At 36.0% G+C, this 12,089-nt stretch overlaps 2 protein-coding genes across 2 annotated transcripts; one reads left to right on the plus strand and one right to left on the minus strand.

The window, feature by feature from the left end:
* Nucleotides 1–2,929: 2,929 nt before the first annotated feature.
* On the plus strand, nucleotides 2,930–8,022 carry LOC114361976 (deoxynucleoside kinase). The gene is made up of 5 exons (XM_028317212.1): nucleotides 2,930–3,264; nucleotides 6,221–6,390; nucleotides 6,674–6,810; nucleotides 7,206–7,300; nucleotides 7,832–8,022. Exons 1-5 carry the CDS (start codon nucleotides 3,121–3,123, stop codon nucleotides 7,976–7,978), a joined length of 693 nt encoding a protein of 230 aa, XP_028173013.1. The 5' UTR covers nucleotides 2,930–3,120; the 3' UTR covers nucleotides 7,979–8,022.
* Nucleotides 8,023–8,953: 931 nt separating this feature from the next.
* Ndufs8 (NADH dehydrogenase (ubiquinone) Fe-S protein 8) lies at nucleotides 8,954–11,948 on the minus strand. The gene is made up of 5 exons (XM_028317213.1): nucleotides 11,820–11,948; nucleotides 11,325–11,542; nucleotides 10,836–10,976; nucleotides 10,369–10,467; nucleotides 8,954–9,330 (listed from the first exon to the last, which is right to left on the minus strand). Exons 1-5 carry the CDS (start codon nucleotides 11,854–11,856, stop codon nucleotides 9,169–9,171), a joined length of 657 nt encoding a protein of 218 aa, XP_028173014.1. The 5' UTR covers nucleotides 11,857–11,948; the 3' UTR covers nucleotides 8,954–9,168.
* Nucleotides 11,949–12,089: the final 141 nt, after the last annotated feature.

Below are 12,089 nucleotides of genomic sequence, written 5' to 3' on the forward strand. Positions count from 1 at the left end.
CTTTGTGCGGAGATATTTTATATTTTAACGAAGACTTAACTAAATCAGCGATACAAACAAGACCCTCAAATAAAGGCAATAAAACAGCTTAAACAGTCCAAAGTTATAATAATAATTAGTAGATCCTGACTTTACAGGAATAGCCTTCTGAAAAACTGTTGCGATTATACAAGTTATGATTTGACCATTGAAATTCAATTACTTAACAATTACGATGATAGCGACGTGGTCAAGCAATATAAAATTCTTTGAGGAGAGTCTATCCGAAGTCCAAGCTATTACTAACGTCTAACTGAGCAAAGAACCCAGGAGGCAAGGAAAAGTTAAGTCGATACTATAGGTACGAACTCTTCCTTTATCCCAAGATTCTGCGGAATTAATCATCCTTCTGTAAGTAGATCCTATCCTAGTTACAAAGAAGTTGCAGTAGCAGGAACGAGAAATTGAATTAAATATTCGAAGGTTGGAGACTACACTCGAAGTTGTTGACAATTATGTAGGTATACCTGGGACAAACAGTCCAGTTAGGTAGGGCCAACTTCGAGAAAGAGGTAAATCGTCGAATCTAACTCGGCTGGGCAGCGTTCGGGAAGCTTCGCGATATACTCACGTCAACTTTCACTACTTGGGTTTAATTGGCAGCCAATCTGTAGACTGTCTCTGTGTGTGTAGGTACAGGAGTTTGGAGTCGATGTAATGGAACTTGGATTGATTTAACTAGATCTTGGCTATAGGTGCAGGAGTTGCAGTAGTGACGCGAACTAGACATGGGATTATTCACGTTGCCGGCAGAACCCCGCAAAGTTAGCTCTCCCTACGAGGCAAACTCCAGACAATAGCAACCTGCGGGCTTCGGAAGCTGCCGCGGCAATGACAAATACAATGCACTCATTATTCCATTATTTAATGAGGGAACGAGGAAAATATTAATATGGAAATTGCATTGTGGCGTGTAAAATAAAAAGGCTGAATAGTAGAGTAGCGAGGCCAGGCGTCCATCCATATTATGTAATAATAATATAGCCATGTGGAGGAAGTGACGACGTCGGGATTAAATGTGTTTCTGAAATTTTGGTTTTCCCGCAAATTATGTAGGTAAAGCTTAGACTATAGTACCTATTTATTCATCATCATTATATCAGCAATAGGACGTCCATTGCTAAACATTGGGGGAGGCCCAATGATTTTTACAATGGCCGGTTGGTGGTGGCTTGCATCCTGCTTGCGCTTTCCTGTTACCTTTATGAGGTCGTGGGTCACAGACCACACAACCGTGTCGTGGGTCCACCTTGTGGGTGGAGGTCGGTTCACCTTGTGGGTGGAGGTCCTACGCTGCGCTTTCCGGTACGTAACTTCCATTCCAGAACCTTGCTGCCCCATCGGCCGTCAGTTCTGCGTACTATATGTCCTGCCCATTGCCACTTCAGTTTGTTAATCCGTTGGGCTATGTCAGCGTTATATGTAACGTTACGTTTACCTATTTATTCAATCTTACTTTTAACTCCGAGGCCAATTATGATGATTATTTACCTACTCGTGGAGTTTTAGAATAGCGTAGTGTATATTGTAGCTTTAAATTGCAATAAGATTCCAATAAAAAATAAAATAAAAATTCAAAAGTACGTACTTACTTACCTACACCACAGAATAATAATAAGTACCTCCTCCTACACCATAACACATCTTCTGATAATGCACACTCGTGCATACTAAGTAACCGATTCTTTGAAATGTAGTGAAGTGAAGTGATCTCGAATCTAATTTTATTAAATAAGTATATTAAAGCGAAACAGTCACAAAATTGAATTCGTCACAATGTTTTGTCTAAAGCAGATGCGTATCGAATGGATCCTCTAAGTATTCTTTACAGTCATGTCTAAACTACTTAAAGTTGTTCAAAAATCCACGAACATCACTGAGATTAAAAGACCCCGCGCAAATATCCGCCATAGCTGAAATAAATAAGATTCATTAAGGCAGACGGCACGTCATTGGTTGGGACTGGCAGGTTCATTTAAATTGAAGCGTGATTCCGGATTGCCGTGTCCCGGTAATTGGTGTTCGAGTCCCGCCGACAGTTGTCATTTATACGGCGCATCACTAACCGCGTGAAACTGCCGGTTATTTCTGAAAGCCGGTTGCACAGTTATGGATTAGAGGCCGGTAGTGTTAAGGAGCTTGGAATATTCTTCATAGAGCCTGGCTTGCCTAGTTAGGCAGGATGAGGCAAATGCCCATGAGAATTTTATTGGACGTCGTCGCGTACAATTTTGCCCGGATCACCTTACTTAACTAGTTACTTAATGATAATTATTTTCTTTTAATTAGCATTTTGGTTCCTGCAGAGTAGAATTTATGTCGTAAAAGGTACAACGGACAAAATTAAATATGCGAACATCATAATCAGGCCTTATCAGGCTTTCTCAATCCGTTTAGCCAGAGTGTCCGTCGAGGAGGGCTTTCAGGCGCAAACGCCTTTCTGAACTTAAACGGCAAATTCATTTACTCGCGAATCATAGTAATTGCAAAATATTTTAATAAATTATAATATTATTGTTTTTGGTACACAATATTATTTTTAAACCAAATTCATTTGCCTCTGGTAAATTAGAAAGACCTAGAGAGACACATAATCCGGCAGTGACAACTGCAATGATGATAATGAGAATGGTTGGATGTTCTATCTACTTGCGTTGATAATTAAACGATTATTTTATCATCGTGGCGAGCATTCCTCCAAACCGGACTCGGCACACAAAAACATGCGGTCCAGTTTTTCAAAAAATAATTATTTATTTGTAGGTCTAAAGACCTAATGATCAACTCCATTGATCAATTTAAAAAAAAAGTTTTGACAGTAGTGACAGTGACAATTGACTGACATTGACGGCATTGTTGACGTAACTATATTTTTGGCGGTAATTATTCGCGCAATTTCACCTCAAAAGATATTTTCTTTTCGATAAATAATTTCAATTTTTAAAACAACGAGGTCAAAAATGTGTTAAAAATAATCAAAAAAATATTTTCACAATAAGTTTATCTGTAAGAATCAAATTCAGTGATTGTGATCACCTGTTAGTGAATTTCGCCTTGGGTTATTTTTTCAAGTCAGCAAAAATGTCTAATATGAGGAGTATGACGAATGCAGCCCGTGTCCTGGCTAAAAGACCGTTCAGAGTATCTATAGAAGGCAATATAGGCTCGGGAAAGTCGACGTGCATCAAGTTTTTCGACAAGTATCCCAACGTTGAAAAACATGCGGTAAGTAACTGAATTTCGGCATTATTTCCCTTTTATATATAGATTTTCTGGTTTATTGAGACACCTGACCTTTCTACGCATCACAGAACTTAACTCTTCTAACATAGGTACATGTTTTTGAATGACTTGTACTAGGACTTGCTAGAAAGGTTAGCTAAATAACATTGATAATTACAAACGAATGCTGGCACCGAATCTAGCATTAGACCTTAATAACCTGTTGCATAATTTAATTGTCAATTTGTCTAATACCCTCAGTTGACATCTATTTTTCAGGGTTCGAGGATATATATCAAGGGATATATATCAAGATATATATCGGATATATATTCGATATATATCAAGCCGGTTTTGATGATATATATCAACTTTTAAAATTTGTTACTGTATTTGGGCATTTCTCCACTAAATGGAAAATCGCTGTCCCAAGCTAAATTTATGTAGTAAACCTTAAAATTTCTCAGGTTTTTGTATCAATACCGACATAGAATTAGGTATTCTTAGCATGACATAGCATATTTAGTATTTTAATCATGGAATATTCGAATAAATAACCTCAAACGTCTCAAATCACAGTCCCCTGGTACGTCCCTTTTCCAGAATTACACATATTGTTATAAATGTTTATTATATTGCTGTTGATATTTGAATAAAAAATATCCAAATACATTAACAATAACAGTTAGCATCTTAATACATCACAAACAATGTTTACAATATAATTTTAATCAAAATATCCTTCTGAGAATGCTGTCCTCAAATTATTAAAACATTCCCCTGTTAAAATTTTAAAACCGGTTTAAAGTCATATTTAGTTTTGGCGCAAAGCACTTAGATCGCGAAACGGAACGCAATAGGTGTTAAGGTTGTTCAGTTGTGTAGCTAGTGGGCAGCCGCTATTTTGTTTAATGCTACTACTGCGTCATCTGGTGAACCACGCGTCTCGGCCGTCAGTGAAAACATTCCCCTGGTGAGCCTTTTTTTTACTATTTTAAGAGTTTTAATAACGACAATTTGTTTAAATTAATTAATCTTCTAGTATGTAGCCACATAAGTTGCGTTTATTTTAATGTTTTTAAATGATATTGTTTTATGAAGTATTCACGTAAAAATAACATTCCCCTGGCGAACATTCCCCTGTCATTTCATAGCACAGGGTACTGTTCATACCACAGGGGACTGTTCATACTACTGTTTTCCTAGGTTTTGACCACTAAAATAACGTCGTTTTAGTAGGTATTATCTCAAAATTTCACCGAAAAAGAAGCTACGCGAAACATGAGAAGAATTTCTGGAACAAAAACGTAAAGCTGTGCAATTATGATATCATCGACTTGAAACATTACCCTAAAAGAAAAATTTAAAAAAAGAAGAAAAAAGAAAAACTTTAATTAAAATCAGTTAAAGATATGAGTTGTCGTGAGCATAAGACTGTAAAAAAGGTTTAGAGGGAGCACTGTGCTAAGTTTCGTGCAAAAAAGAAAGTCATGAAGACATAACAAATAATTTGTGTTTCTTTACGAGATCGAATCAGAAATTAGGAGATCCGTAAACGAACTAAAGTCGGTCACATAGCCCGACGGATTAGCAAGCTGAAGTGGCAATAGGAAGGCACATAGTACGCAGAACTGATGGCCCATCGGCAGCAAGGTTCTGTAGTGGAGGCCGCGTGGACGTCCCACGCTGCGTTTTAAGGTGGTAGGAAGGACATTATAAAGGTAGTAGGAAGGCGCTGGACGCAGGCCGCTACGAATCGATCAACATGGAAGTCTTTGAGGGAGGCCTATGTTCAGCAGTGGACGTCCTATGGCTGAAATGATGATGATGATAATGAACATATAATTTCGGAAGAGAAAATAGCTACATCTGATTCAGAAGATTTCGCAGAAGAACATCAGGCGCCTTTAAGATCATCTGACCCAACACGAAATAACAAGAATAGCGTTTCAATATTGCATTCACCAGAAACGGGGTCAAAAAACAAACATTAGCAGTAATAATGTTTTTTGTTTATTACTTTTTGTATTTTTTTGGCACTGTTTTAAAAGGCAGGATACTACATTTTTGATTATTATAAAGACTGACTTTAGTGTCATACAATTTAAGTCTTAAAACTTAATTGTTCGTTAAGTTCAATGCTACTGTTATTAGGCTTAAGAAAAGTCATTATAAATTAGTAATATTTGTTTTAATAATACTATTATTTGTTTCAAAAACTTACATATTTTTATAATGGCAAAGAAAAATAAAGAGTTTGTTTACTTAAAGAAAAATACTAATTGTTTTTGTCCATAAAACATTCCCCTGGGTGGTTGCAACAGTCCCCTGTCGTAGTTTTGCGAAAAATCGCTAATAACTCAAAAACTAAGGGGAAAATGTGTGGGCTTTTTTAGATATGTATTTAAATTACTATTGCCCTGAATTTCATTAGCAAAATTTCTCAACAATTAATAAAATTACTTCAGGACAGTCTTGTATGGACGATTTTCCAAATAGCAGAGAAACACCCATTTGTACTTTTTGACATAAGATTTTTATTTTTTTAGTTGATTTTGCCTTATTTCAAAGATATTTTATGTTTTTGCTTTATTTGTCTGATTTTAAGTTTTAAAAACATTAAAAACATGTTTATGTAACACATATGCAATAGTATTCATGAATAATACAATAAAATAATACTATGGCTTTCATACAAAATTGATATATATCAAAGTTGATATATATCGGATGTATATCATAAATATCCGATATTTTGATATTTATAATAAATATCGGATATTTTCGAACCCTGCTATTTTTACAGAAAATTAAGGCCTAGGTCACCACTTTCCTCTTATTCATATTGTTTTTCTTCTCATTCTACTTTGAGCAATAATGTTTTGTAACAAATTGACCTTTCGAAATATTTATGAATATATTCTTCCTATTATTCAGTAGCAAAATAACTGAATTTCAGGAACCTCTGAACGAGTGGCGCGACGTCAGCGGCCACAACTTACTGGGCCTCGTGTACAGCGATCTGCAGAAGTGGACCTTCCCGTTCCAACACTATGTCCATCTCTCCAGGCTCAAGATCCAGACCAGCCCCCCGGCCAGCCCTAATATTACCGTCAAGATGTTCGAAAGGTAAAATAATACTTTTGATTGCATTTTATAGACTTTAGTGATGTTTCTCCCTGAAATAATGAAATTTTATACAAAAAGTAGACTCGTTATCAAACTCATCATCATAATATGTTTAATGTTCTACAAATTATTTTTATTGACATCATATTGGACCATAGAAGTTCACTTTATAACTGTAGATGACATTCTTAACTATTTACCATCTCAATACTGAGTCTGATAGGTTTCCCTCCAGGCTGCTAATTTGACTGTATCTAATAACATTTTAATTCCAACATTTCAGATCTGTTCAGAATAGCAGGTTTTGTTTCGTCGAGAATGCAAGAAGGCACGACGTTCTCCATGATGCGGAATTCCAGGTTCTAAACGAGTGGTACACATATGTAGAGAAGAATCTGGATATTAGCTTGGATCTGATAGGTAACTAATTTAAAAAGACTTCCATAAGTGTTGATGATTTGACCTTTTTTTTAGAAGTTGGTTAACAAGAAATCTATTCCCATTATTGCCCCAAGACATTGCTCAAGTCAAGTCCAAAGCATTTAAGGCTGAGTCACACCATCTTAAAGGTTCAAACCAACGCGATCAGTCGGCGTGCAGTGATGGCGTCCAGACTAAAATGCATTGATCGCCATCGCTGCACGCCGGCTGATCGCGTTGGTTTAACCGAACCTTAATAGTAACTATAATCACAACCAGTGTTTTTTATGGAGTTTGACAGAGACTTGATGTCTGTTAAAGTAAGATACTTAACAGTTCTATTCCATCATAGTATTTCCTTAAAATTTACTAAGTTTATGCTTACCATTTTCCAGTGTATCTGAAGAGTTCACCACAAGTGGTCTGGGAGAGAATGATGAGACGAGGCAGAGCAGAGGAATCGGAAGTACCCTTGGATTACTTACAACAGGTTTGCTACCTTTCTATTTATTTATTTCCTTTTTAGTAAATATGCTTCTCAAAATTATATGGAGTATGGACAAAGCTGTGGTTTAAACATGTATCAAAGCCTTAGAGTGAAAACATCTTAAGTGTAAAACAAGTGTTATTTCTCCAGGCTCATAATCCAGAGGTGCGATTGTGTAAAGTTGTTCATGGATGGACAATGAATACAATTGATCATCGATCGTATATCTAAATTCAAAAACTGTTATATTCTATAAGATTGATATAAATATGAGAAAAAATGCATTTCCGAAGTTTTCACTCTAAGTCCTAAGGCGACGGTAACGTGCTTAGAGCCTAATTTTAGTTAACATAAAATAAATGCCTGACACTCATATCGACAACTCGTAATTTCTGCCAAGTGCCAAGTTGCCCAAATGATGACTACAAGAAAATGCCATGACATAAGTTCGCCTTTTACAGTCTGATACTGTATGCAATAAAATTGTAAATAAACAAATAATTATTATTATTTAATTAAAATATCTTTACATAGGTCCATGATGCATACGAAAGTTGGCTGAGTTCTCCAGACATTGGCTGTGAAGTGCTGACCATAGATGCCGACCGAAGCATAGACTGTGTGATGGAAGACTTAGAGAGATACAGCTACAAAATACTCGGAGGAAACCATACCAACTAATGCAGCTCAATTTTAAATAAATTATTAGACTGTTTATCTGATCTTATGTGAAACCAATGATAGTATTTAACAGCTTGATTATTGCATACAGGGTGTAAAGGACAAATTGGCATAAATTCTGAGATTTAAAAAACTACATTAATTAGGTGAGGTTTCAATTTTATATTAGGTGCAAATTACCATTACTATTTTGGAATATTCTACAAAATTATTCTATTTTATTTTTGTGAGGGGCACCATAAATTTAATTTAAAGTTATTGCCAACTTATCCCTTACATTCTGTTAATCATGTAATTTGAACTATTCTATGGCGTTAATGACTAAATACTGCTTCCGCCACTCAGATGAAGTCTCCTAAAAGACTTATGTATTTGTATCCCATATAATTAAGTTGATGGTGATATTTATTGTTGCCTTTTAGACGTAGTGAATCTGCTGCTTATTATTTTTAGAGATTGTGACGTAACAAACGACGAATAACTTGTTTCCATTATTGGACGTAATAAACTACTTTACATAAATTAAGGCAACGTCGCACATTGCGGAATATGACGTCTATTGTATGTAATCAACAATCAAATAAAAAGTGTAGACAAACAGACAAAGCCCAGCAGATGCACTCAAGTTTTATCAGTGATATATCCAGCTGGAATCCTGGCTATAGTAATATTTTATTGAAAAGATATTTATCTATGTTAGTACTTTTATGACTTGTGTATGTATTGAAGACTGATTAAATGTATTGTTCAAGTATTTATAAAGAAATAATTAATTATTTGATATGTTAATTTTTCTTTGATCATGATCTATGCATTTCAACCTAAACTTATTAATTAATCAAATTTCTTAGCATTACTTGATTTATTAATTTGTCATTATTTAGAAATTATTTCAAATTATGTACTACCTCATTTATATTTCAAATTAATAATAAAGCAATTTTTATGATCATTTACAGGATTTTATTACAGATCAACTAAAACTACTACTAACTGAGATGGTATTTATATATTTTATCACAAATGATAATAATTTATTTATTCCTAATTTCGAGATCTATTTTGTGAACATGATTTCCTTGTTAGTGACTGTATCCAGACAGCTTAGTATTATTTACATTGATTGCATAAATTTCTGTCCCCAAAATAGGTCTCAAAATGTTACATATTACACTAAAATTGAAGAGGATTTAGCGGTAAAGATGGTCTGCTCTGATGTTGGTAGCGATTTCACTTTCCCACTTGTCACCGTTGGACAGGAGTTTCTCCTTGTTGTATAGGAGTTCTTCGTGGGTCTCGGTGGAGAACTCAAAGTTGGGTCCTTCGACAATCGCGTCGACAGGGCAAGCCTCCTACAATGGAAAGAGAAGAATTATATTTAATTACTTACTACCAGATGAAAGGAGAAATCATAGGAATTCTTTCTGCTGGCAAGACAAGAATTAAGATGAATAAAACACAAATTGCCATGTTGCAGAACTCAAAAGAAAATTAATTACTTCCTAATAAGTTTGCTTTTTATTAGTTCAGTAATGGGCAAAGCTGAGAAGAAAGGGGGCGTCCATTAATTACGTGAGCCAATTTTGGCTATTTTTAAACCCCCCCGCCCCCCTTGGTGAGATTTCATGAGATTTTGCCAGACCCCCTCCCCCACCCCCTAATCTCACGTGAGATTTTCCAAAATGCCTATTTGCAACGTAAATGAGACAATCCATGCTTCGAAAATATTAGATTTTCTAAAAAAAAACCGACCTGCGTAAAAAAAATAACTGAAATAATAAAACAAAACAATTTAGGCCCAGTTTTTTACTTTTAGTACAANGATTTCATGAGATTTTGCCAGACCCCCCTCCCCCACCCCCTAATCCCACGTGAGATTTTCCAAAATGCCTATTTGCAACGTAAATGAGACAATCCATGCTTCGAAAATATTAGATTTTCTAAAAAAAAACCGACCTGCGTAAAAAAAATAACTGAAATAATAAAACAAAACAATTTAGGCCCAGTTTTTTACTTTTAGTACAATTTTTAACTATTAGTTTACATTTTGTTAATATTTAAGTTATTTAGCAGCAAACTGCGGATCTAAAAATTGGGCCTGTGTTCCCAAATGCAGACGGAGGATTTACTCGATTTGTTGTGTAAAAAAATACGTGATATTTCTCGACACCCCCCTCTCCCCCACGTGAGATTAAGTGAGGTTTTTCTGGACCCCCTCCCTCCCCTAAAAGTCTCACGTAATTAATGGACGCCCCCAAACATTCTGAAACTACAGTCAACCTCTTTTAATTATAGACTGATAAACCAAGATTATTTACATATCCTTTGACTAAGAAATAAATAATCTATTTTAATATTATGTAATGGTAATTATTATGACTATAATTTACCTGACAGAATCCACAGTAGATGCACTTAGTCATGTCAATGTCGTAGCGCGTTGTTCGTCGTGAGCCATCTTTTCTCTCTTCAGCTTCGATTGTGATAGCCTAGAATGGACAAATTACAATAAAACAAAAGAACTCTGAAGAAACATTGAACATGGAGATCCCATAATTGCTCTTAGCTGAGGGATTCTTATTATCCAATACAGTAACAAACTACTGAATAAGTTTTGTAAGACAGTAAATAAACTTGTAAGAATTATCCCCAGTTTGGCTGATTAAAAACCTTTAAAAACTGACACTAGGTCCCACTAGGACCTAGTCACTAGGTGGACCGACGATCTGGTGAAGGTCGCGGGAGGTGCCTGGATGCGAGCGGCGCAGGACTGGTCTTTGTGGAAATCCTTGGAGGAGGCTTTTGTCCAGCAGTGGACGTCTTTCGGCTGAAACAAGCGAAAAACTGACAATCTTACCTGAGCAGGGCAAATAGCTTCACAGAGTTTGCAAGCAATGCACCTCTCCTCCCCAGAGGGGTACCGACGGAGGGCATGCTCGCCACGGAACCGGGGTGACAGGGGTCCCTTCTCAAACGGGTAGTTGATTGTTGCTGGTTCCTGAAAAGGAAATTAACTTAAGTTTAATAAGTAATCTGAGTAGGTACCCTCATGAAATCATTTTCTGAGTAGCAATGTGATAGTAATTAATAAGAAAAACAGAATCTTTTATCACTGTGTATTAGCTCCATAGCAAGATTCCCTTGGATGTCTGACCTCTTACAAGAATAAAATAAAAACAATGCCAAATTGTTCTTTAGGACCAGTGTTATGATCTTGTCTTGTATTATTCATTTATTATGCACTGACCAGTCTAAATAAGAATTACCTAAAACCTATGTGGTACAGATTTTGATTTATTGTCCAGAGTTATAAAGGTCTTGGTTGAAACTTATAAACAAACTTTACCTTGAATATGTGAGCTAGAGTTACAGCAAACCCTCTGACCAGCTCAGTCCAAAACATAGTCTGGGCAGCTCTGTCAGTCATCTCTTTGAAATTCATGTTGGGATCCTCGGCATTCACGTATTTGTAGCCCGGCAGTTCTTGTGGGTATACCTTCTCTACACGGCCCTCTCCTGAGCTGGCATGGCGGGCCAGTATGTTGCTAGTGCAAGCTACACGAGCTAAAACAATTTTGGAGTTATGAGATAGGTTTTGACAATCATAGAAAGTAGCAACTCATTGCTCATTTAAAAGAATTTGAACAGTTTATTAGACGTTAATATATAGTAGGAATTGGAGATTATACAATATTTTATTCATAATCTCATATCAAATACGAAATCAGCTGGTAAATACGCAGTTTAGGTTATAAACAACGGGTTGCGTAACAATGATTTTGCGGTTCCTAATCAATGATATCACTAGAAACAGTAAATACAACATAAATGAAGAAAATACCTCGAGTGGAAAGGGAAAATATTTTCACTAACGACATTTTCGCTAAGAATGTTTTATTTCGGTTTCAGTGACCGATCTTCGATCGACTGAAAATGACGGATTGATGCCACTTGCTAAGCTGTCAATGTCACTGAAAGTCGTCTTTCTCTAGTCTATGGATTATTGCATTCGGATATTCCAGCAGAGAGCGTTTTGATAGGGTTTGTTGATGGTTACAAACGAACCAATCTCGGAGCATACACAAAAAAACTCTATAACAATTAAAAGTCG

The sequence above is a fragment of the Ostrinia furnacalis genome, unplaced genomic scaffold (assembly GCF_004193835.3).
Source record: "Ostrinia furnacalis isolate ACB-3 unplaced genomic scaffold, ASM419383v2 OfSCF6076, whole genome shotgun sequence".
NCBI lineage: Eukaryota > Metazoa > Arthropoda > Insecta > Lepidoptera > Crambidae > Ostrinia > Ostrinia furnacalis.

Coding starts and splice junctions, on each gene's coding strand:
- Ndufs8 (XM_028317213.1), bottom strand. CDS start 11,856: ATGTCGTTAGTGAAAATATTTTCCCTTTCCACTCGAG. Junction 10,468..10,835: donor AAGCTATTTGCCCTGCTCAG/GTAAGATTGTCA, acceptor TGTCCATTCTAG/GCTATCACAATCGAAGCTGA. Junction 9,331..10,368: donor TCTACTGTGGATTCTGTCAG/GTAAATTATAGT, acceptor TTTCCATTGTAG/GAGGCTTGCCCTGTCGACGC.
- LOC114361976 (XM_028317212.1), top strand. CDS start 3,121: ATGTCTAATATGAGGAGTATGACGAATGCAGCCCGTGTCCTGGCTAAA. Junction 3,265..6,220: donor CCAACGTTGAAAAACATGCG/GTAAGTAACTGA, acceptor ACTGAATTTCAG/GAACCTCTGAACGAGTGGCG. Junction 6,811..7,205: donor TATTAGCTTGGATCTGATAG/GTAACTAATTTA, acceptor ACCATTTTCCAG/TGTATCTGAAGAGTTCACCA.